The 24,995-nt window shown below is 41.7% G+C and overlaps 1 protein-coding gene across 6 annotated transcripts in view; it reads right to left on the bottom strand.

Moving 5' to 3' along the window:
* Window positions 1-24,995, bottom strand: part of LOC107037358 (hexokinase-2) — a 332,404-nt gene that overhangs the window by 71,227 nt on the left and 236,182 nt on the right. For all 6 annotated transcript variants that reach the window (XM_015255873.1, XM_015255875.1, XM_015255877.1 and 3 more), the window contains 3 exons: window positions 9,353-9,672; window positions 7,693-7,805; window positions 7,455-7,610 (listed from right to left, as the gene is read on the bottom strand). In XM_015255873.1, coding sequence (XP_015111359.1) covers window positions 7,455-7,610; window positions 7,693-7,805; window positions 9,353-9,672 — 589 coding nt within the window. The remainder of the gene's footprint in view (window positions 1-7,454; window positions 7,611-7,692; window positions 7,806-9,352; window positions 9,673-24,995) is intronic.

Below are 24,995 nucleotides of genomic sequence, written 5' to 3'. Positions count from 1 at the left end.
GGGGAGTGAGAGAGAGAGAGAGAGAGAGAGAGAGAGAGAGAGAGGTGACAATCGCGAAATTATATTTCTCCATTGTGAGAACCGGCAATCAAAGCTCGGGTTTTTCAAAGCTGTGTATCTGCATTACATCGACTCCCACCAGTGAAAGGCAAAAATATTCCGCATAAAAATCGTTGACAAACAGAGAAGTATACTATGACAGTCAGGTTTAGTTACACATTTTCGGTTTCATTTCCTTTAAGAAGGGCTACGTAAATAAAATTACAGGGCCATATACCGCCGGTGATCAGGGATGAGACACTGAGTCACCCCGCGAGCTTTGACAATCCCTTTTTGATTTGTTTTTCAGGAGAATACAAAAATGTGTGAAATTCTCGAGCTCCCCTGTTTGAGAGATTTTTAAATGTCTTCTAGTCTTGTACAGTTGGAAAGTCGTGCCGGATGAATTAGCCTATTTATGGCGTATGACTTGCCAGGGCTTCAAAATTACTCATTTTATTTCGTTGAGGACGTTCTAATCTCTCGCGCGCCGTCTCTTACCGACTACGGAGTTCGAGGCGATGCTCGCGCTAATTCACTAGCCGTCCCTTTCTTTCCACTCCGACGCTACAGTCCCGGAAATCAGTCGTATCCGAGCAGGCACGATTTGCCCATCGACAAAGCATCTCCGCGAGGAAAAGGATTAAAAACAGCTACGTGTATCAAAATTAATGATCCTGAGGGCCCCATCATCTGATACGAGGGATCATTAACTACGATGTTGAGTACTGGTGTCGTTACTTTATGGCGAGTGAAAATATTTCATTAAAAAATTGCGACAAATCACGTGCGCGAATTGAAACCCCCAAGCCCTGTAAAACCTACGCCAACCCTCGAGAAGCTCTGTGAATATTATCTCAATTAGCCAAAGTTACGTTAACTGTTCCCCAAAAGTAGAACCCTCTCTGTATTTCAGAAGTGATAAATTATGATTTTAAATAAGGGATAACGCATGGAAAAGTTCCTAATTATCCTAATTATTTCAGGTAAAACCGTTACGATTTTCGGAAAATGCTCTGTCTTAAATCGAGTACAATAATTAGGGCATAAGCTGTGTATTTTATTTTTCATTTTAGTTAGTTCAGGAAGTGATGGGAATAGAATTAGAATCTGTACGATATCTCAAAGGCATTGTGCCACCAGTTGCTTCGTCACTACGGACCGGCCGGCGTAATCTTAGGTGTTCGACGCCACTCTCCGACATCGCCGCGTTACGAGTGTCCGTGCCATATCAAGGCTATGATTTCTCACCCCTTTTCGGATCAATTCCGGAAAAATCACTCCAACAAAAATTCGGAGATACGTTAGCTCTGTCTGCGCACAGAATTCTCGATAGTTTATGGAGGAAAATTTGATGCCCTGTATTCCCACGTATGTCTCTCTCCCACTCACATATTATGATCTCGTTCTCTCTCTCACGTTCACGCACCCCTCAAGCTACGTAACCCCCAAATTGTTCTTTTGTCTCTCTTTGGGTCTTGAATTTGATTAATTCCGGGAGGAAAGTTCTCTCTCTTTAATGATCAACTTGGAAAATAATCTCTGAATTTATCTCGATTCCAGTTTGTAAAAGCTATTTTTGATATAAAATAATGTATCAGAATAGCAATAGCGGAACATAAAAAATGAGATACTGCGTTATGATTCATTTAATAAAATCCAAGCCTTCCGAAAATTGTAAATTAAGTTTCGACCTCTCTTCCGTCTAGATATTCATCGTCCATGTATCTTGGCCTTGATGTTCAACGAATCCACTCCTCTCTCCACGACTCACATACTGAACAACCGAGTGATACCGTACCCTCGTGATCCACATTTCTGCGTACGGTTTTGTGTTCCGTTTCATGTTGTTATTGGATTTTCGGGGATTTGGTTCAAGGAAATACGGTCATGTTTGCGGTGAGTCGATTCCGTGTTGCTAAAAACCGGCTGGCGTCCTAAATATGTGAAACAAGGATGGAATGAGATACTAATTGTACCCGGAATCCTGTTTGTCGTTTTGGTTTTTGGCGTTTCAGATTTGTCGTATCATGAGAACGAAGTATAACGAATCACCAGTTTCGAATTTTGTTGAGTGTGGATAAGGTTTTTGATCGGATTTTGGTTGAGGCGTGAAAAATCGTTACATGCGTCAAGGCTGTGTCTCAAATATTGTATGAAAATATTCAAGGGTCTGTTATTCAATATTCAATACTAATATGTTTGAATTTTTTTTGAAAAATTTTATGAAAAAACATATTCATAATCGGACGTATACAACTCTTTGTATCAGAATATATTGAATAAAAGTTTTTAAACCTATATTTTGTTTAGAAATTATCAGTTATAATACCATTAGAGTTTTAAAATGATAGGGTGTTTCCCCATAACTTCATTGCAAACAAATGAGAGTGTTAAGTTTTGTAGGTTAAAAAATCCCGAGCGCTTACGGGAGGGATTTTTCACGCAAAACTTGACACGCGCATTTTTATGCAGGGAAGCTTGAGAGAAGTACCCATCATTGTGAAGCTCGAGTGGTATTCGTCGGGCTATTTCCTCCTTCAGAATTTCGACCAAAAGAATTGTTAGCGAAGATTTTCTTAGTGACTATGAGTAGCGGGGTGTAACCAAAAATTATCGCAATAATACCCTGTTATTTCCCCAATGATCCTATTGGTCGACTTTCTGATGGAGGATATAGTCATATATATTTCGGTATGTTATCAACAAGACGTTTCAGATCCTTACTTTGGGAACACCATCCAAACCTATTCCTCTCAGTGACATGAAACTTTCTTAGTGAGAGATCCTGAATAGATATCGGAAATGTTCAGGAACATATCCGAACCTATTGAATTTTTCCGGTACAACATACGATGAACGTAGTGACCATATTCCATAGCCCACTTAGGAGATTCCAGGCACGTTTTGCAGTACGTACTCGGGACGTTTTGAGGATCTTGTGGAACGTTCCGGAAGCGTATTCAGGATCAAATTTTGTCCATGGGGCAACGGTTTAATGGGAGTGATGATTAGAGTAATCTCGAGAACCCAACGGGGGAAACAAACGAGGTTATCGCAATAGTCCAATAAGAGCGACGACTACGTTCGTCCCTCCTTCTATACATCGCTCCCATTAGACGATGTTTGTATGTTATTTAGACTCCCGTTTGTATCTTGCGATTACTCAATTCATCGTACCCATAAGACCCTAGCGATAACTATGTTCTCTCTTGTTTAGACCTTGCGATTATTCGATTCATCGCTCACATTAGACCCTTGCGATAACTGCGTGCATCCCATCCGTTCGACCTTGCGATTACTCTATTCATCACTCCCGTTGAGTCATTGAGATAACCATGTTTGTCTCTCCCGTTTGATCCTTGCGGTTACACTATTCATGGCGCTCATTAAACCGTTGAGATTGTTCGTCTCGACTCTATTGTTTGACGCTTGCGACTATTCTATTCACCACTTTCATTAGACCATTGCATTAACCACGTTTATCAGCGTTGGTTGTCAAGTGGGCTCTAGACGTACACTAGTATGTGACAGGTTGAGATCCCAAGTGGAACCGAATTTTTCAACCTGATGCTCCGGCGAGCGAGCCTTCGTTAATAGAGTAACCATCTATACCGGCATGGGTTTCTTGAAATTTGATATGCTACTCGTGGTCTATGGGAGTGCGAATGCACTACAGTATACAATCCATAGCCTCATATATAGGATTGGCTAAAGTGTCCAATGGGACTCGAAAAAGGACTCAACGAACGTAAAAAAAATAACCACGTTTATCTCTCCCGTTTGATCCTTGCGATCAAGATACGTAGCAGCGTATCGGCCAAGAGATGGTTTGACTCCGACTGTACAAAACATCAGGACGAGCGCACCGTTGAACCCTTTCTACCCCCAAAATTGTGAATACCTCACGGATATTTGACCAAGTGAGAGTTGCTGGACAAATTGACATTGCAGTTACTCGTATTCCAAGTTTTGTGATGTACTAATCTAACCCAAAAAAACAAACACATATGGTTTTGTAAAAAAAAAAAACTGCGCCAAGAAGAGTTGTGTTCGATTTTTACAGGAAAATTGTAATTTTTGAACAGTACAAATAAATGAAAAAGAAAGCCAAATCAGGAATATCAAATAAATGGATGTAATGCAGAATCAAATCACTATAAGCAGGATAGTTCTCAATAGAAAAAAGATTTAAAAAAACATCCAAACAATAGAAAATCAGTAGGAGCAAGACCAACGTACCGTGGCGCGTAGCAGTAGATGCTTCCATTAATGACTCCATGAGAACAATGGCATAACAAATCGCTGTGTATATCAAGTTGAGATTAGCTTGATATACACAGCGCGTAGAACAACTCCGCGCCAAGAACTTTGGTTCCACTCGTACTAATTTTTCATTTTACGGAAAATATTTTTCAAAATCCGTTTTTTCCATTGAGATTTATTTTTTACTTTCTTTTTCATTTTTTTTGTATTTTTAAAAAATTTTAACTTTCCCTTCAAAACCAAATAAAACTTTTTCTCGGCTCAGTTTTTGCTTCCGAATGGAAGTATTACAATCGTCCAATTTTTACATTTTCTAATTTTGCTTGGAAATGATGCAGAATGGTCTGAAACGTAAAAATACGAAGTTTGGGGACCATGTCTGTGTGGGACTGTCCAGTCGGTGGTCATTTTTTCGTAAATTTGATAATTGAACGAAAAAAATCATTCCAAAAAGTTTGAAATTTTTTCAGTCAATTGGTATAACTTGAGACTAACTCCATGCCAAACTTCAGCTTGATCCGTCTATTAGTTTTTGAGCAATAGCCATTCGTTTTTTTTAACATTTTCTCGCAAATATCTCGGAAAATACCCAACCGATTTCAATAATTTTTTCTCAAAATATTCGGCATGGTGTCCTCTATCTAAATCAATCAAAACATATGTACCCGTTCACACAAAGTTTTTGAGATATTTAGATTTTTCTGTTTTTGACTTGAAATCCTTGTTCGCGCTCTAACTTGAGTAAAAATCGAGGTATCGACTTGAAATTTGGCATGAAGCTCCGGCTTAATATTGCAACAGTTCGTATTAAAGATGGACTCACGCGGATTATTTGGTTCGAAGATATTCAACTTTGTATGTGAACTTCATTTCTTCAATATCTCAATAACGAGTATCCCAATCTCACAATCGTACTATTTCGTTTTATTTAAGTTCAACTAGATTAGAGCTTACTTCATTCATGTCCGCATTCGGAAGCCCGCAATCAATATATTGATGGCGAGAAAACAATAGACGCCCTACTCAGTAGAATATGTATAGCCGTATGGCTGCAGTCGCCTACTTGTTTTACAAAAACATTCCTTTTCGTTTTTGAGGGAGTTCCACTTATATTTTCAAAAACAAGCACACAATTGTTTTTATATCATGCGAAAGTTGTTATTTTCAATTCAACTCATTTGTTTATTCGCAAGACTGAACATTAAAATCGAATAAATTCCACCCGCTCCATTTATTATCAATACATCTCCTCCTCCACTCAGGAATTATGCGATCCTTATCAGCAATATGAATATAATATTGGTGAAAAACGAAGATAAACCTTTATTTTTCCAATCGCCAACGTTTGGAGAACTAAATGTTCCCCTCATTAGGGAATCATATTACTTATCTCGAAAATGGCAATAAAAACAAAACACGAGACACAGACACCTCTAGTAATAGTTGAAACACCAGTTTGTATATAATCAGCACTTGCAAATTATATAAATCATAGTGCATACCGAATTCATAATGATCATTCAACCTCATTTATTTATTTCTTACTCTTTAAAAGTAGAGGAAATGAATAAATAAAATAAATGCGATTAATCACAAAATTTACATATTCTCGTCAACTGTCATTACAAATACTAAGAAAGGCTGCTTTTCAACCATTGTCGAAACCTTCAGTCCTAACCATGTTGTGAACACAGTCCTAATCCCATGTTGTGTGCACTCGCGAAAATCTATTCAATTCAATGCATATCACTATATCATGAATCATTTCTATCGTAAAATTATTATTAACCCCTAGTGTAAAATTCCTCAAAATTAATCAGCTGATCATATGTGTTACCTTTTTCTTTACAATCATTAATCTAATTTATCGTATCTGATATTTTTGAAATTTCTGAATGCTCAAAATCAAAACTGTGCTCTAGTTTGTCAACATAACCGGAGTAAACTAGATATGACTGGAAAGAAAATCTAAAAGTAATTAGAATTTGAAGAGAAAAAAACCCGTAACGCCCAGCCGAGTATCGAACCTGGATCTCCGGGCACTCTCCCAACTAAGCTCCCGGGAACTACGGAAATTCTCTCTCCAAATTTGGTTCGTAATACCTCCAGTTTTATTGATGAACTAAGACATAGTTTTGATTTTAGGCATTCAAAAATATTAGGTAGAACCGATCCTCGCCAACTGTTAAATATTCTTGAAATGTATCATATAAAAAAAAAGTGATAGGATGGTAAATTTCATTGACGATTATAAAAAATTAGGGTAACACACATGACCCGTTGTCTAATTTTAAGTAAATGTAAACTAGTGGTTGAGAATGATTTTACGATAGAATTGGTTAGTGATGTAGGAAAATGCATTGAACTGAACTGATTTTCGTGGGTGAATACAACATGGGATTCGGACACTGTTCACAATAAGGATAGAATTGAGGGTTCTGGCAATGGTTGAGACACAGCCTTTCTTAGTATTTTTAATGACACTTGATGAGAATATGTGAATTTTGTGATTTATTGTATATAATTTATTTATGTATTTATTTATTCATTCCGTTTTAAATACGTAAGAGATGACTAACTGAAGTTTGTTGATAACCATGAATTTTGTATGTACTGGGATTTATATCATTTACAAGTGCTTATCCTATACATGCTGGAATTTCAACTATTACCTCAGGTGTCTACGTCTCATATTTCGTTTTCTAGGTTTTATCAGTTTTTGACAATTATCGATTAGATTTTCATTTTGATAAAGATACGCGTTGCACTCAGCCGGATGTTTTGTACAGTCGGAGGTAACACTTCTTGACCGATACGCTACCGCGTATCTCGATGGTGAACTATTGAAGAATCGATGAAATGCAAATAACTATTTGTGTAATATGAATCTGTGTTTAACAAATTGGTTAAAACACTTCATACTTGCAGGGCAGAGTACTATAAAAGTCCACGGGTAAGTTACCCGCCCACTCGGAAAGAAAATATCTAGGCGGAAAATATCCCCACAATAACATCAATGGCGCGGCTGCTTCCACCCGCGACGGCACTAGTGATAAATAATCTGTAGGAAATTTTGCACTTCAAAATTTCCGGTTACCCACATTCTACCTTATAAAATAAAATCATTAGAATATTTCCAAAATATTTACTGTTCAATTAAAGAAATGTAATCTGTCAAGAAACTTCCAGGGATGAGGAGAGATTCAGGAGTTTCTCGAGTAAACAACAGACCATCTGTTGATAAGTTTACTAGAATACACCGAACAACTTCACCTAAGTATTTTCCACTGATGTATTTTTCAAATCTGAAAATGATGAAAGAATAGATTAGAAAACGTCGAATATTTTTCTCATTGGAAAAGGAAACTAATTACGGAGTATACTCACGTAAATGAACTAACGAGTAGTGAGTTAGCATCATTTTGCCGATCAAAATCAGTTTTTATAAAATCTAAGACTCCATTATCTCCAAATGCTCCCCACTCAATATCAATAATCACCTAAAATTAATTTTCAAAAATTATTAGAAATAATTGACATTTTTTTTCTAATAAGTAATGAATTCAGAACCCTATTCATAGAATTATCTCATTAGGTCAGTAGCACGTGGAACGATATTTTCTCGTTGCGGGTGGAAATCCCCTGAAGTTGATATATAGACACTTGAAATTATTATAAAAGAGACAAGAAGAGATATTTAGAGGCGGCTGAAAGAGCCGGTACTGGATGAGAACAGCCACAGGCCAGTGAAAGGCTGAAGACATAGGGATTTTGGGTGGAACCGCCACCCCGGGAAGTCTGGAGGACGTTACTAGACTTTCGCTATTTTAGAATTCGCCCAGCTTGTGTTAGGGGAAATGGGCCGACATACAGGCCGTCCAACTTGACGATTCTAAGGGCTATGTCGGGCTAGACTAGGGACCAATGGCCACGTGAGAGGCCTGGTACCGCCCGGATCCCGTCGGGTTGATTGGTGGGGATAGGGTAACGGAATAACCTATCATCGCTGAGATATCCAGACTAGGGGGAGAAAGCCTTAGTAAAATTCGGGGTGATTCAAAGTCGAGCACTTGAATTAAGAAGTCGAAAAATACCTCACGAGGAGCTGGGGTGGGGAATGACTGGAGAAGCCATGATAAGGAGTTTTGGATTCCACGTAGCCTCGGTGAATAACCGTTGGCGGCGAGCATAGGGGGATGCTCCTGAATCCCCCACCAGAAAAAGGGAGTTATTTCGGAACACCAAGTGACGTCTTTGTCGTTTCCGACGTTACCCAGTCTCGGCGAAACGATTCGGAGGCGTATGGGCCCGTGGGCCTGGATTAGAGTAATCCTCTTGTCGGCCCGAACATGCGCGGACCTTTTTGTACTACCCGAAGGCGGTGACTCGCGATGACCGAAGCGGTAACTGGTGGTTGAGAGTGTGGGTGGTCGTAAGGTCGGTAACGTAGTTTCACTTTGGTCGGGTTAGCCTCTCAACGTTCCAGGTTCTGAGGAGTCCCGGCTGATTCCCAAATAACCCTGAAACTCTCTCGAGTCGAAATACTCGGGAGGAGAAAAAATGCTGGAAGAGTCAAAAGATCCTCTAGGACGTATGTGAATTAGATTCACTAAGATAATTATGCCACAAGGCATAATTCATGGCTTGAAAAGGCTCGTGAGGTTGTGATGAAAATTCTCCCGGTGGATTTCGCTCACTCTACCGTGGAACGCTGAGGTTGGCTGGGCAATCCATTATCCATCTACAAAAGTCCTCTGAGTGTACGAGATTGTTTCAGAGGCTGGTTTTCGTCGAATCTTCCGCAAAGGTTTGGCTGGCGCCCAACATATGAGCGATAGAGTACGCTAAAAAGTACTTTGGATTTTTCCTGGGTCAACAGCGCGGAAATATTCCTACCGACCTGATTTTCCGAAAATAATGAAAAGCCCACCTTAATGTAGAATGCTTTCGTCTTTTAGAACTATATCTTCTAATATGTTCTAAAATTCACATCCCAGGTAGCAATTTCATTACGAAACAAATGGATTGAGACTTCAAAACTAATTACCTCACGTTCTCCATGTCGTTCAGGTTCCCAGTGCTCGACTTTATCAGCTCGTTCGAGATAGCAGGCGTTGCTGCCTGTACCAAGGATGAGTCCGATTGCAGTACAAGGATCTTGGGTGGCTCCCTGAAGTAAAGTTCCAGTAGTATCATTCAATACAGCCACAACTTTAACTCTAGTATCTCCACGTCTCTCCAGTGCCTCTTCCAGTAATGCCACGCAGTCTTTACCAACAACATCAGGGCAATTGAAACTCTTGGTCCAAGTCACGAGGATACCAACATCTAATGAGTGCTGAATCATCGGAAATGAGAAGGTGAAACCTATATAAATAATTCGAACATTACTCATTGCATATTGACAACTGGGAATTAGAAAACAAAATTCCATTACTCAGAACGGTGATAGAAAATGTAGAAAATTTTTTCCACGTTATCATCTAGTATCATAGATGAATGTTCTCATTTTTCAATTGAGACAATGCATCGAGATACGCGGTAGCGTATCGGGCCAAGTCGCGCCCCATAACCTCACAACAACAAACCGACGAAAGCTACCAAGTATCTATACAATCGTCAAAATAAATTCCGCCATTCCGTGAAGTTAGCTACTGTTTGGAGTATGGGACTGAAACGAAGGAGCGCTTCGTAGCCAACTTCGCGGACTGGTGGAACTTATTTTGACGATTGTACACGACACAACTTCCCCTTCCACTACCCTCAACTGATTTTCCATCAATTAATGAAAAATGCGCCCACTTAGACGAAAACTGTCCTTAGTTACACTATATAAATCACTAATCCGCTTTCCACTGATGCAATTATTAATTTAATCCGTTCAATATTTACGAAGATATGCACATAGTAACCAACTGGCATACACATTTTTTGCATTTCCATTATATTCTAAACGAAAACGGTCACACTCAAGCCACTGAGTTGGCAGCGCAACTCGAATTCTCACTTTCGCATGCAGGAATTGCCAACAGTGTTCTACGTTGTATAGTGGCGGGCTATTCTCAACAAAAAGCCGCTTTTTTCGCAGCTTTTTCAAAGCTGCGATTTTCTGCCGCGAAGGGGCGACACGATACTAAATGACACGAATTAATATATAGATTATTGGGGCTTACATAGATTATTAAATACGCGAAGTAGGGCAATTAGACGTACCTCAAATCCACTGTAGGATTTGCCGGACTCGGTGTTCAATAAATACTACAGGTTCAATTGGTTCACAGGATTTATTTGTTGGATTTTACTAATGAAAATAATAACAGCGTTAGCAAGGATTTTATACGATGGCTGTGTGAAATTCCACTTTCGCTCCGACATAAAAAATCGAAGCCGAGATATTTATCAGCATCAATATCTACTCTCAGTGGTCGATAGGCAGTCAATTCTATGCACTAATTGATCGGTCAAGTATTTATCTCATTTGTAACATGTATTGAAGTGAATTATTAACACTTTACTCCAATATAAATTATAGCTGCTCCAAAATTAAAAATTACAGATGGAGGGGCATTTACGCATAATGCGTTCGCAAAGTCATTACTTCGTGTGATTTAGTATCGTGTCGCCCCCTCGCGGCAGAAAATCGCAGCTTCGAAAAAGCGGTGGAAAAAGCGGCTTTTTATTGAGAATAACCCCGTAGAATTCATGTGAAACAGTAAGTAGTTCCCATTAGTTCCGGTGTTGGCGGTAGTAGTCACTCGCGTGGTAAAACAAATTATTGGCATTATGAAATTCATCGTACTGAGAATTCCACTGCCGGTCTGTGCAATAATTTAATAATTGTATTAATTCCTTCACAAATATATGTAAATACCGTTGTAGAATATGAGAAAAATTACAGATGCACAAAGAAAAAAAGTGGATTATCTTTAGAAAAAAGTTTTAGAAGAAAATCGTTTAAAATTAATGATCAGACTTGGGATTAATTTTAAACCAAAATATACTTGATTTTAGAAGAAAAAATATTTTCTAAAATCTAGAAATTTTTATGAATGTTTGAGGGGGCATTTTGTAAAACGGGGGTTGTAATATCCGGCGGGGGGGGGGGTTGTAAAGTGGGGGGTTTTGTAAAGAGGGGTGTTTTATCAAAGGGTGGGTTATCGTTGAAGTTATCCAACAATATCTCCGAAACTAAGGAAGATAGCGAATTTTTACGAAAATTTGGGGGGTGGGGGTGAGCAGGGAGTGTGTATTGAGAATTCGCAATTGAAAAAATTCTGTCTGTTTTTTCAAAAATATCTCCAAAACTAACGGCGATGGCGATTTTTTATGAAAACTTGGGAGGCAGGGGGGGATGTGTATCGAGAATTCACAACCAAAAAATTGAGTCGGTGATTTTTTCAAAAATATCTCGGAAACTAAGGGAGATAGCGATTTTTTACAAAAATTTGGGGGGGAAAGGGGGGTGTGCATTGAGAATTCACAACCAAAAAAATTGAGTCAATCATTTTTTCAAAAATATCTCCGAAACTTGAGGAGATAGCGAATTTTTATTCAAAAATTAGGGGGGTGGAAGGGGGAGGCCAGCTGTATTGAATTCTCAATATATAGCACACGTCCTCCCTCCTAATTTTTGGATAAATTTTTTTCCCTATTTTGCAGTAAAAATTCACTATCTCCCTTAGTTTTAGAGATATTTTCGAAAAACTCACCGACTCAATTTTTTTGGTTGTGAATTCTCAATGCATACCCTCTCCCCTTATTCCCCCCGCCTAATTTTCGTGAAAATTTGCCATTTCTCTGTGGCGGTTTGGTGTGGGTATGAAAAATAATAACTCGGTGTTGACAAGAACTGTATATTTAAAGGCAAGTGTTTACATGCGTACTCAAAAGTAGACTGACTTAATCTGCCGGCGAGCGTACGAGTTTATATACCTTCATTTATCGAAGGTTCGAGAATTGTCCTGAAATTTCGTGAGGGACAAGGACAGAATGAAGTTTGTCTCGAATTCCGACGTTTGAAATATTCGAGACGCTACGAAATAAATTCAAGAAATTAATCTATTGTGGCTCGCGCCACAAGTACTCCCCTTCTGCGGAAAAAGACCAGAAAGCAAAATAAAGTCAAAAGAAAATCAATAATATCGATTTGTCGAGAACAGCTGATGTCGTTTAGCGAATCTGATGCGATTTTGAATTGATGACGTCGATGAATGGGTGGGTGTCAGATGGGCGATAAGATGACGAAGTGATTCCTCAGACGACCGGCGATATTGGTAGGCGGTAGCCCGCGTGGTGAGGAGGGAGTAAGAAATTCCTTCGGTAGTCGGAGCGGTTCACCGAAGACGAGGTCGGCCGGAGTTGCGCTGAGGTCTTCTTTTCAGGCGGCGCGAATTCCGAGAAGGACGATAGGCAGCATGTCCACCCACGAATCGCTTTCATGACAGCGAATGGCGTCCTTCAGATGACGATGCAGACGTTCTACCATTCCATTTGACTGAGGATGGAACGTGGTGGTGTGAATATGTCTGCTACCGAGAAGACGAGCGTGAGCGTTGAACAGCTGGCTCTCAAACTGTGTCCCCTGGTCGGTTGTGATTCGAAGCGGCACTCCGTAGCGGCAGATCCATCCAGAAAAGAGCGTTCGGGCGACATACTCGGCTCCAGTGTTCTCGATGGGGAACGCCTCTGGGAACCTGGTGAAACGGTCTATGATCGTCAGGCAGTTGCGATATCCTCTGGACGGAATGTACGGTCCGATGATGTCCACGTGTCTGTGCTCGAAGCGCTGCGTGCGTCCTGGAAAATCTTCAATAGGAGATGAGACATGGCGAGATACCTTATTTCGTTGGCAAGCGATGCACGCGGGCCCATAAACGGCAGTCTCGATTGATGTCGGGCCAGACATAGAGCTGCGTTACCAGCTTCGTTGAGGCTCGTGCCCCAGGATGGCTAACGCTATGGAGCACGTCGAAAATTCTTCTTCTCAATGGCACAGGAACGAAAGGGTGAATCAGATCGCCAGACACGTCGCAACAGATAGGCGTGGCACAGTTTGGAACTTTGACAGGTCGTAGGGCGAGAGCGTCGTGATGTTGACCCTGGAGACGTTGCTGGAGCTCCTCGTCAGCGGCTTGAGCTTCGGCAAGCTCATTCGTAGAGACGGCATTAGAGATTGCCTCGATACGAGAAAGCGCATCGGCGACAACGTTGTCCTTGCCGGCCACTTACTGAATGTCGGTTGAAAACTGGCCGATAAAATCCAGGCGGTGGAACTGCTACGGCGTAGCTCTGTCGGGATCCTGGGCGAAGGCGTGAAGCAACGGCTTATGATCTGTGAAGATCGTGACGTGCCTCGCCTCGAAAATGTAGCGGAACTTTCACACGGCAGCGTAGATGGCGTGGAGCTCTCGATCGTAAGGGCAGTATTTCCTCAGCGCAGGTTGTAGTTTCTGGCTGAAAAATGCCAGTGGTTCCCAGTGCTGTACTCGTCGTTGCTGCAGGGCTGCACCGATGGCGTATTCGGAAGCATCGGTGAAGATGGCTCACGGGAGTGTCGTGTCCAGGTAGACCAGTAACGTTGCTTTTCGCAGCTCCTCCTTGCAGGCGGTGAAAGCGGTATCGCCCTCAAGTGTCCAGGCCACGGGGTGAGAGCCTTTGAGATTAGCACTCTGAGTGTATTCATGGAGAGGAGCCTGAGATCTTGCAGCATCTTTAAGAAATTTGCGATAAAAATTGATCATTCCTAGGAACTCACGCAATTTGCGAATGGATATTGCGAATGGAAATTGACGATTGCCTCTACCTTCGACGGGAGCGGTAAGATACCCTACGCCGAGTACGATGGCCGAGGAAGTCTACCTCCGGTTGGCCGAAACGACACTTGGCAGTGTTAATTACAACACCGTACCTCGAGAGCCGTTCACAGAGCGTGTGGAGGTGTCTGCGATGTTCCTCGATGTCCTTGGAAGCGATGAGGATGTCATCGATATACGGAAAGGTGAAATCCTCCAAGCCTCGTGTGACCTCGTCGATAAGCCGTTGAAATATTTTTGCGGCATTTCGAAGCCCGAACGTCATGAACGGGAATTCGAAAAGGCCGAATGGTGTGATGGTAGCTGTTTTGTTTACGTCGTCGATGGCCACAGGTATTTGATTAAAGGCGCGTACGAGGTCGATCGTCGAGAAGATTGTTTTCCCAGCGAGATTAGCACTGAAGTCCTCTAGAACGCGAACGGGATATCGATCTGGAGTTGTTCGTGCGTTCAATTGTCTATAATCTCCACAAGGTCGACATTCGCCTGACTTTTTCGGTACCAAGTGGAGCGGAGACGACCAGGGACTCTTTGAACGTTGAGTGATTCCCAGTTGCATCATTTTGTCGAACTCCGCCTTGGCGATTTTCAGTTTGTCGAGGGCGAGGCGTTGTGAACTGCTGGAAACTGGAGGTCCGGGTATAGTGGCGATATGGTGCAGCGTCGAATGTTTGGCTGGAAGGCATATTCCTTCGGGTTTCGTTAAATTGGGAAACTTACCGAGGAGATCTGACCATGAACGATCGACAGGCGATCAATTAATTCATTGATTCGCGGAATTTATTCGCGAGGTTAATTTGCGGGTTCCTCAGACTAACGTTATGGGAAGAGTTACGAGGGTTAGTTGATGACAGTCTCCCGCGAGTGCGTGGTGGTTGGCTAATTAATTAATCGATTAATTAATCAGTCAATTTGCGACGTTAATTCGCGGGTTTAATTCATGGGTACTCCAGATCAAAGTTTTTTGAAGGGTCTATTGGTGAAGGGTCCACCTCGCGAATGTGTGGTGAGTGGCCAATTAATTAATTAATTTATTTATTCATTAATTAGTTTATTTGCGACATTAATTCGCGGATTTTCGCGCTCATCCTTTTTGGCAAGGTTCATAAGTGTCTCTTGGTGAGGGATGTATCATACCGAAGGCCGAAAAGTTCCTTTACGGAAACGGTAAATCAGGCGAATTTGGCGTCAAATAGTGATTTGAAGTGAGCAATAAATAAGGAGGGAAAAAAAGTTGAAAAACATCCTTACATCTTACATTAGAACATCCCTAAAGTTGAAAGAGAACTTTCGGTTTTTCCCCAAAACCCTAAAGAAAGCCTAGACTCATTCCGAAAGTTGAAAAAGAACTCTCAGTTTTGCCCCCAAGATCCCAAAGAAAACCTAGACTCATCCCTAAAGTTGAAAAAGAACTCTCGGTTTTCCCCAAAAACCCTAAAGAAAGCCTAGACTCATCCCGAAAGTTAAAAGATAACTCTCGGTTTTGCCCCCAAGACCCTAAAGGAAACCTAGACTAATCCCTAAAGTTGAAAAAGAACTCTCGGTTTTCCCCCAAAACTGTAAAGAAAGCCTAGACTGATCCCGAAATTTAAAAAAGAACTCTCGGTTTTGCCCCAAGACCCTAAAGAAAGTCTAGACTCATCCCTAAAGTTAGAAAATAACTCTCGGTTTTGCCCCAATACCTCAGAGAAAACATAGAAGAACTCTAGGTTACGAGCTCATTCCAACTCTAGTAAATACCGAGACATAGTCTAGGTTTACGGGAAAAACCTAGAATCCCAACTTTCGGGTTGGTCCGTCAGGCCTCTCCGGGGTTCCTGATTCTGTTGTAGTATCGTGGGGTGCCCCCAAATTTATTCCAATAACCAAATCTCTGTAGGCTCCATTTACTCAGTCGAATTTGTTTGCCGCTGAAAACCTCGAAAATTTTCTACCTGATTCGAGTATTTATTCCACTTGAATCTAGCATTTGTCCTACTTGAATCAAGTATCTTCCTACTTAGATCAAGTCACAGTACTCGAATCAAATCGACTTTCCGGATTGAATCAATCCGCTGAACATTTTGGCTATCTTTCACTGCTAGATAAAAATAGAAGAATGAATTGAAGAAAAATTGGAAAATTAACGACGAGGAATTTTTGTGTAGAAATCTCCATAAATAAGTTGGATACACCAATCGATTTTTTTTATGCATTTATATGGAATGTTTCTGATGAAAAACACAGAGAACATGAAGAATACCCTGATGGATCAAACCCAGAGTTAACCCAGACTCAACTTTCCAGGAATTTTCCAGAGTTTCTCTCTCTTTCCTCTGGGTTTTGTCTATACACCTAGAGTTGACTCTGGATTAACTATGTACATACAAAAAAATTTAATAGAAAAACCAAGCTAATTTGCAAAGGAATTCTATTGAACTTCTATTGGAAATTCTATTAGTTTTTTACCGTTTCTATTGAAAATATTTTGTAGAAAAAAATCAATAGAAAATTGGTTTTTCTATACAACTTTTTCTATTGGGACATTTTCTATAGAAATTTCTCGAGATAAAATTTCTCAGTATTTTCATCATACTATCTTTATTCTTTTCTTATTTGAAAAACGAGTAAAAAAAAACTTTAAAAATTTATTTCGAGAAAATGAATCGAGAGAACCGAGAGTACTTTTTTAAATTTCGGGATGAGTCTAGGCTTTCTTTAGGGTTTTGGGGGAAAACCGAGAGTTCTTTTTCAACTTCAGGGATGTTCTAACGTAAGATGTAAGGATGTTTTTCAACTTTTTTTCCCTCCCTATTTATCGCTCACTTCAAATCACTATTTGACGCCAACTTCGCCTGATCTGCCGTTTCCGTAAAGGAACTCTCCGGCTTTAGTCATAAGAACTAATTAATTAAGTAATTAATTATTCAGTTGATCAATTAATAGATTTGTCGCATCAATTCGCGGATTTTCGCCCGCAACCTTTTGGCAAGGGTCATAAGAGTCTGTTATTGAGGTGTTTTCCACGAGTGGGTGGTGGGTGGTTAATTAATTAATTATTTAATTGGTGAATTTGATTCGCTGTTTTTCGAGCTCAATGCTCTGAGAAGGGTCTGTTGGCGAGGAGTCCGATAAGTCTTTCGCGAGTAGGTGGTTTATTAAATAATTCATTAATAATTCGCGGTTTTTCCAGCTCAACGCTCTAGAAAGTATCACAAGGGTCTCCCGTGAGTGGGTAGTGGGTGGCTAATCAATTGATTGTTATTAACATCCTGGAATTCCAGTCGGGAGCAACATCAGTCATCGCAGCAGAGGCTTAAATTCATAAAGCAGCAAATGTCAGGTTTGATGCAATGTCAAGAAAAGATAAGAAATCTCACAACTGATCTACTGATAATTGTTTATGTTTGTTCTTGAGATTCCTAGAATTCCGTTCAGGAAAACCTGAGTCATCACAGAAAGAAATTATGAACATGGAAACTTTCACTTTTGACTCATTCCAAAAAGTGTCAAACAGCAATCTATAGGCTCGAACGTGATTTTTCCCGGAATTCCATTGAAAAACATGTACGTTTACAGTGGAGGGTTCAGAAAAAAAACTCACAAATATAATTTTGGATATAAAATTCTGAGAAAAATCCCCATCACAATAGGTGGTTGCAAACAGACAATCGGATATGCCCCCCCCCCCCCCCTGTAGCGGCTCGCTACATCCACACTGAGACGCGTATAGCACCGCTCTCATATACACACACCTGAGGTACACACGCACGTCCCAGGTGTCGCAATCACTTCCGCTAGAGTAGTCGTGTAGCCCTCGCCACTCGGTGTACATCTCCACCCCTCCTATACATACATTCATACTACCGACTCATCCTGTACATACTCATATCACGACAATAAACTAATTACTAGTTTGCAACCGTTGCTTCGCGTAGTTGATTCGTTACCTTGCCGATCTACCACCACCTCGAATCCTACACCCCCTCCCTTCCGCCCTAATAAAAAATTTCAAAACATGTACACATAAACCCTCAAAAAATGCGTTAGAAGAGTGGGATAATTCACTATATAACCTCTCAAGTTCAAGAACATAGCATCACTTTACTTTTTCCTCTGCTCATGAAGAGTTACTCCATTCGACGTCAAAAACAAGCATTCAAGAGAGAGTCCATACGCCAGCAACAAAAGTTAAAAAATGGATTGGAACGTCTACTGAAAGACATTGAAAAATTGAAAAAAATAATCCAGTTGAAAAGTGACGTCGAAGTGTTTACTCAAATCTCCAACAGACCAACATTACAGAAACAACATTATGAACTTCGATAAATTCAACAGTGTCTCGAAAAAAGAGAGTCTTCCTCTGCTGAAGATATCGGAATTGGAGTCAAATAAGGTGTACAGCATCACTGCAGTTTACAAACCGAGAACAAAATTCGGGGAGAGCGTACTTTTTCATTTGGATGGCAAACATGCAGTCTTTGCAACCAATATAACATCGAATTATTTCAACAACCAACCGGAGGAGTGGAAGAATTTGTAGTCACTCGTGTTAAAGGGTAAAATGGACCTGAAATACTTGGGTGGTCCATACAACGACTTCATCCTCGGTGAATTCTTGAGGCCAACAGCTCCAGAGGAAAAAGTGGAAGCCGAAACTATTTTGAGGATGGATAAAGAAACAAAAAAATAAACAACATTTTCATTCCAATTTTTTTTCATTAATGAAAAATTCCTCACTAAAAAAATATTACAATGTAGTAGTTTTTTAAAAAATATACGAATAAACGTTGATTACAAAAAAAAATTATTTTTTAAATTTTTTCTCAAGAATTATTACATTCCACACATGTCTTATCATAGGGGGTGGTCCATCAAAAGTATTACCATCGGTAGTTGAATAATGTTCCAAACAACGCCTCTTCTTGATATACCAATCAGCTATCATAGCATCAATCAACTTGTCCCAAGCTTCATGCACATTGGATGCTGCGATTGAACGTATGAAGGAATGTGGTAGATATGCAATATCCACACAATCCATGAAACTTAAATTCTTCAATTTGTAGTAAACATTAAGGGACCGATCGGTCGATCGTACAATTTTTTCATTCATCATCATCCATTTCTTGAAGAGTTCTACATTTTTTACAGCACATGCCTTGTTCTCTGTGTAACGATGGTAAGAACAATTATGAGCTGGTAATTCTTTGAATTTAGTGAGTGGTGGACATTCATCATAACATTCTTCAATATTAACTACTATCAGTGCTAATAAAGGGCCAGGCAATTTTTTTCAGCCACACTTTCTTGTCTTCACTTTTCACATAAATTTTACCAATATTTTCCCACTCTTGCACTAATTGTCCAATTAGATCATACGGCCGATTCCCATAGTTCCAATTAAATCCATGATGATGATGGTGGAGCCACTGATTTACATTTCTATACTTTGCTGGTTAACTAGAAAATGTAAATGGAGGGCGGAAAAACCACACTGATGGGTACGGAACTCCAGACTTCAAAATTGTGTATGCGAATTCTTTTATAATAAACTCGTTGCAGAGAGTTTGGAAGCCTTGTATATCCACGTGTACCTCCATGGTAACGGATACGGTGATGGTCCAAACTCTTCAATTTATATAATTAACCCCATCAATATTAAACTACTTTTCCTACCCCACCACTTATGGGGTGATAATTTACTACTTGATCATGCAAAATGAGCCAGTAAGCAGCGGTGTGTGTGGGAATACTTATTCTCGTCTCAAATTCTAAACAGACATCTACTGGACCAAATTTCAAGGATTCATTTTGTTTAGAACAATCAATTACCATCAGTGGTGTAATAGCTGAAAATTGTATTTTACTCAATAAGGGATTGTTCACTTGTTGATCATAATATGATGATTGAAAGTTTGAATTCATATCATAAAGTATAGAGTACTGATTCTTAGCCATAACTACATCTAAATTTACATACGTGTTGTAATCCAGAATATTCCATGACCGAATTACGAAGTGATTCGTGTTTAATAATTATGAAATTAACTATTTATCGATTGTTTACCGATTCAGCATCGTATTACACCACGGGATCATTTTGTAATACGAATACAACGAAGAAGAGACAAATGTGTGTCACGGTTTTCTTATAAAAACCGAGAACACACTGCACTCGGGAGTCATTACCAATGTAGTTCAATTGGGAATTAATCTTAATTCTTTTGTATTTTTACCGTTACACTTTGACTAAGAAATAAAGTAAATTCAAGTATCTTAACACTGAAGTTTGAGTCCATTGTACTCGTCCATTCTACCTCACACAACAATGTGGTGGCAGCGCGTGTGTTCTTTAGAAACGGGAGCCTGATCAACTTTCGTCGAAGACAGTGGTTAAGAGAAGAATTCGACATTTTCGATACGTCAGAGGAAACGTGTATTCATTTTGGGGAAGCATCAAGCTGTTCTGGGACGCCGGAATAGTAGCAACCGACTTTTCCGTAGGAGAAGGGGCGAAATCCAGCTGTTTTTCGGACTATTTTGAAGCGGAACGAAGCTGACACGGAACAGGCGATTTTTCATTTATTGGGTTTCATAGTTAGAGTGTTCGGGACGACTTTGATTCTCTGGAGGAATTAGCTCGAGGTGTCAGGCAGAATTTACGCTCAGTGGGGGTGAATTTACACTCAATTGAAGGGTCTTCTGCGGAGGTAACAAAATCAGAAGGGTCTCGTCGTGGTATCACGATGCGCAGAGCCTTGAATTTTGCTAGGGGGAACCGTGCTTCCAGTTCCTTGGCCGAGGGGGTCCGGCGGCGTTCGCGTAGTGTGGAGAACTTCGTGGCGGATGACCTGCTGCAGCCGCAAGGGCAGCAGCCGCAAGGGCAGTAGGGGCAAAATGGGCGGCAAGAGCAGCGGGGTGGGAACGGCACACCTGTGAGGCCGGCACCGCCACGACCGCAGCAGCAGGGCTTGCCCGCAGCTGATGATAGGGGGCAAAGGGAGGAATTCAGCACACCTATGTCTACTCCGTTCTCGTTGCCGGGGGGATCACTTCTGTTAGGTGATTTCACCCCACCATTGCGTAGGCAGCCGGATTTACCGGAATTGGATATCTCAGGTATTCGTAAAATGAACACCCAGGAGATCCTGAGGGGTAGTGGGACAGATCAACTTGTGGCTGAGATGCTGAAAATAATAGAGGGGGCCCAGGAAAGGATTAAGGAGNCTCAGTGGGGGTGAATTTACACTCAATTGAAGGGTCTTCTGCGGAGGTAACAAAATCAGAAGGGTCTCGTCGTGGTATCACGATGCGCAGAGCCTTGAATTTTGCTAGGGGGAACCGTGCTTCCAGTTCCTTGGCCGAGGGGGTCCGGCGGCGTTCGCGTAGTGTGGAGAACTTCGTGGCGGATGACCCGCTGCAGCCGCAAGGGCAGCAGCCGCAAGGGCAGCAGGGGCAAGATGGGCGGCAAGAGCAGCGGGGTGGGAACGGCACACCTGTGAGGCCGGCACCGCCACCACCGCAGCAGCAGGGCTTGCCCGCAGCTGATGATAGGGGGCAAAGGGAGGAATTCAGCACACCTATGTCTACTCCGTTCTCGTTGCCGGGGGGATCACTTCTGTTAGGTGATTTCACCCCACCATTGCGTAGGCAGCCGGATTTACCGGAATTGGATATCTCAGGTATTCGTAAAATGAACACCCAGGAGATCCTGAGGGGTAGTGGGACAGATCAACTTGTGGCTGAGATGCTGAAAATAATAGAGGGGGCCCAGGAAAGGATTAAGGAGGAAGCTCAGGAGCGGCGACGATTGGAGGACGAGCTACAGAAGGCTTGGGCAGAGATGTATCGTGGTCGTGACGCAGCTGGGGTAAATAATCTTCCTGGTACTGGCTCTAGTAATGGTCACCTGCAAAGGGGATTGATAGACCTGAAGGGGGCTCTACAGCTTGTTCATTCATTCAATGGCGAAAAGGCTGATGAGTTGATACCTTTTTTGGGGTCTTGTGAGGGTGCAAAGGACTTGTTGCAACCTGAGTTACATCCTACGTTACTGAAAACTGTTTTGAAGAATAAGTTGACAGGCAAGGCATTTGTGCAACTGAAGCATAAGAAAATAGAAAGCTTCGATGAATTGAAAATCGAGTTGGAGGCGTTGTTTAGCAAAACAAAGTCACTTGTGGGATTGCATGCGGAGTTCAATAACATGCAGCAACGGAGTGATGAAGACGTCAGCAAATTTGCAGCCAGAGCTGAGCGAGTAACGCTCGATTTAATCGAGGGCATACAAAATCTCTTGGCTAACGATTTGGATGAAAAGGAGAAAGGTGGGGCGAGGAAAGCGCTTTTGACATTGGCTAAAGCGAATTTCGAGCAAGGGCTACGTGGCCAGATACAAATTTTGGTCAGAGCTAATAATTACAAAACATTGCATGAGGCCTGTCTGGGGGGCGGTTGAGCTGGAAAAAACGATGCCAGGTTTCCATGGAACTTCTAAGGGGGGTTCTGGAGGAAATTCTGGAGGGAACTCTGGAGTAGGTGGTTCCAGGCGTTCTCAGGGGGGGAATCGTCATTCAGTGGGGCGGCAATCCCTGGGGATGGGATGTTTTGCTTGTGGCCAGGCAGGGCATCAGGCAAAAGATTGCAAGGTGCAGAAAAGGACGAGTCTACCTGTTCCAGAACGACGCAGTATCAATGCATATGGAGTCGTGTGCAAATTTTGTCNGCGATGCAGTATCAATGCATATGGAGTCGTGTGCAAATTTTGTCATGTTCCAGGGCATGACATAACAGCATGTTTTAAACTGAAGAAGCAGTACGGGTTACCAGAGAATGCGGAGCTACAGGTGAAAGAGAAACATGATGTTACAAAGCAGGGCAATAAAAATGCTGACAGTGGCGCAAAGAAGAATAACAAAAATAAAGTGGTATCGAACGAGAAGCCTACGCTGCCAATGGGGGCNATAAAGTGGTATCGAACGAGGAGCCTACGCTGCCAATGGGGGCATTCCAAGTGATGCAAATTAACGAGGTTGAGAACGATGAGGATCGACAAGATGCTGAGGTTTCACTTAGTCCCAGTTCCAGAAGGCGTAAGATCACATCTGCAGAGCCTTCCAAGACAAAAAACCATTTAATTTTGTCAGCCGATGAGCTCAAGCAGCCGACGATGTTTTTAGCGGACTCTGGAGCTGCTATATCAGTAATAAAAGTTGGGGAATTGAAGGAAGGTGCGAAGGTTCAACCCGGGGGAAGGACGCTACGTGGAATTTCTAATCAGGATGTTGGGACACTCGGAAGAGCTGAAATTTATCTGAAAATTGGCAAGGAGTAGTCGGGGCATGTATTTCACGTTGTTTCTGACAGCTTTCCGTGTGTTGGAGGGATACTAGGAGAAGACTTTTTCCAGTCTCGAGATTTAACTACATCTGTTGAATCGGGGAAGTGTATTATGATCAATGGCACACGTTTACAACTTTTCCCACCTGAGAAACCAATTTTGATAAAGCCCAGAACAGAGACATTGGCCTGGGCAACAACGTTGAGCACCAAAAGTGGAATTGTGCGTAAGCAGAAATTACAACCGGGCGTGTTTCTGGGTGAATGCCTCACGAAGCCACGGGGTGGTCGAGCAATCGTTTGTGTGATGAATACCACTGAGGATGACGTATTCTTGAACGTTCCGATTGTGAAACTCGAGGAATTGCCCACCGCCGAAACGATAATGCTGATGCATGCAGAAATTAAGCAAAGCAGAAGGAAGAAAACAGATCGAATAAAACTTCTTCACGAAAATCTGAGGATTTCTCATCTCAATCGAATTGAACGGGAGAGTCTGCTGGAGATGCTGGAGGAGTACAACAACATTGTGCAACTTCCAGGGGATCCTCCGGGCGTTACAGACCATCTGGAGCATTCAATACCTATTGCTCCAGGTGCGGCACCTGTCACTGTTCGACCACATCGATTGCCGCATTCGCAGAAGGAGGAAGTAGATCGACAAGTCAAGGAAATGCTGAAAAACGGGGTGATTCGACCGAGTAACAGTCAATGGAACGCACCATTACTCGTTGTTCCTAAAAAAACCCGATGTCTCAGGGAAAATCAAGTTGCGAGTTGTTGTGGACTTTCGCAAGTTAAATAACATCACCATCGGTGACTCATACCTACTGCCGAATATCTGTGATATTCTGGATCAGCTGGGAAACGCAAAATATTTCACCACACTGGACTTGGCGTCGGGATTTCACCAGATTCCAGTGAAGGAGGAGGACAAGTGCAAAACGGCTTTTTCAACACCGTTTGGGCACTACGAATTTAACCGTTTACCCTTTGGAGTAAAGGGAGGACCGGCGACATTCCAGAGGCTGATGAACTCAGTCTTGGCTGGAATTCAAGGAATCAGATGCTTTGTATATCTCGATGATATCGTAGTTTTTGGAGCAAGCCTGAAGGAGCACAATAACCGTCTACGAGAAGTGTTGGAGCGATTGAGAAAGGCTAACTTGAGGTTACAGCCCGACAAATGTAACTTTTTGAGGAAGGAGGTCGTTTACCTGGGTCATGTGATTACGGAGGCAGGGGTCAAGGCTGATCCTACACAAATAGAAGCAATAAAAAACTTTCCGGTACCTCGGACAACGAAGGAAGTGATGTCCTTCCTGAGGCTGGCGGGTTACTACAGGAAATTTATTCGGGATTTTTCAAAAATTGCCAAACCTCTCACAGATTTATTAAAGAAAGGAGTGGCTTGGATATGGGGAGAGAGAGAAGGCGTCGCATTCGAGAGCTTGAGAGAAGAGCTCATTTCGGCTCCAATATTGCAGTATCCAGATTTCAAGAAGCCATTTTTGTTGACAACCGATGCATCAAACAAAGCATTGGGCGCTGTTTTGT

This window comes from Diachasma alloeum, unplaced genomic scaffold (genome assembly GCF_001412515.2).
Source record: "Diachasma alloeum isolate Michigan unplaced genomic scaffold, Dall2.0 Dall_scaffold_00218, whole genome shotgun sequence".
In the NCBI taxonomy this organism is placed as follows: Eukaryota; Metazoa; Arthropoda; class Insecta; order Hymenoptera; family Braconidae; genus Diachasma; species Diachasma alloeum.
The sequence above is the reverse complement of the archived record's forward strand: the minus strand, read 5'-3'. Positions and strand labels throughout refer to the sequence as shown.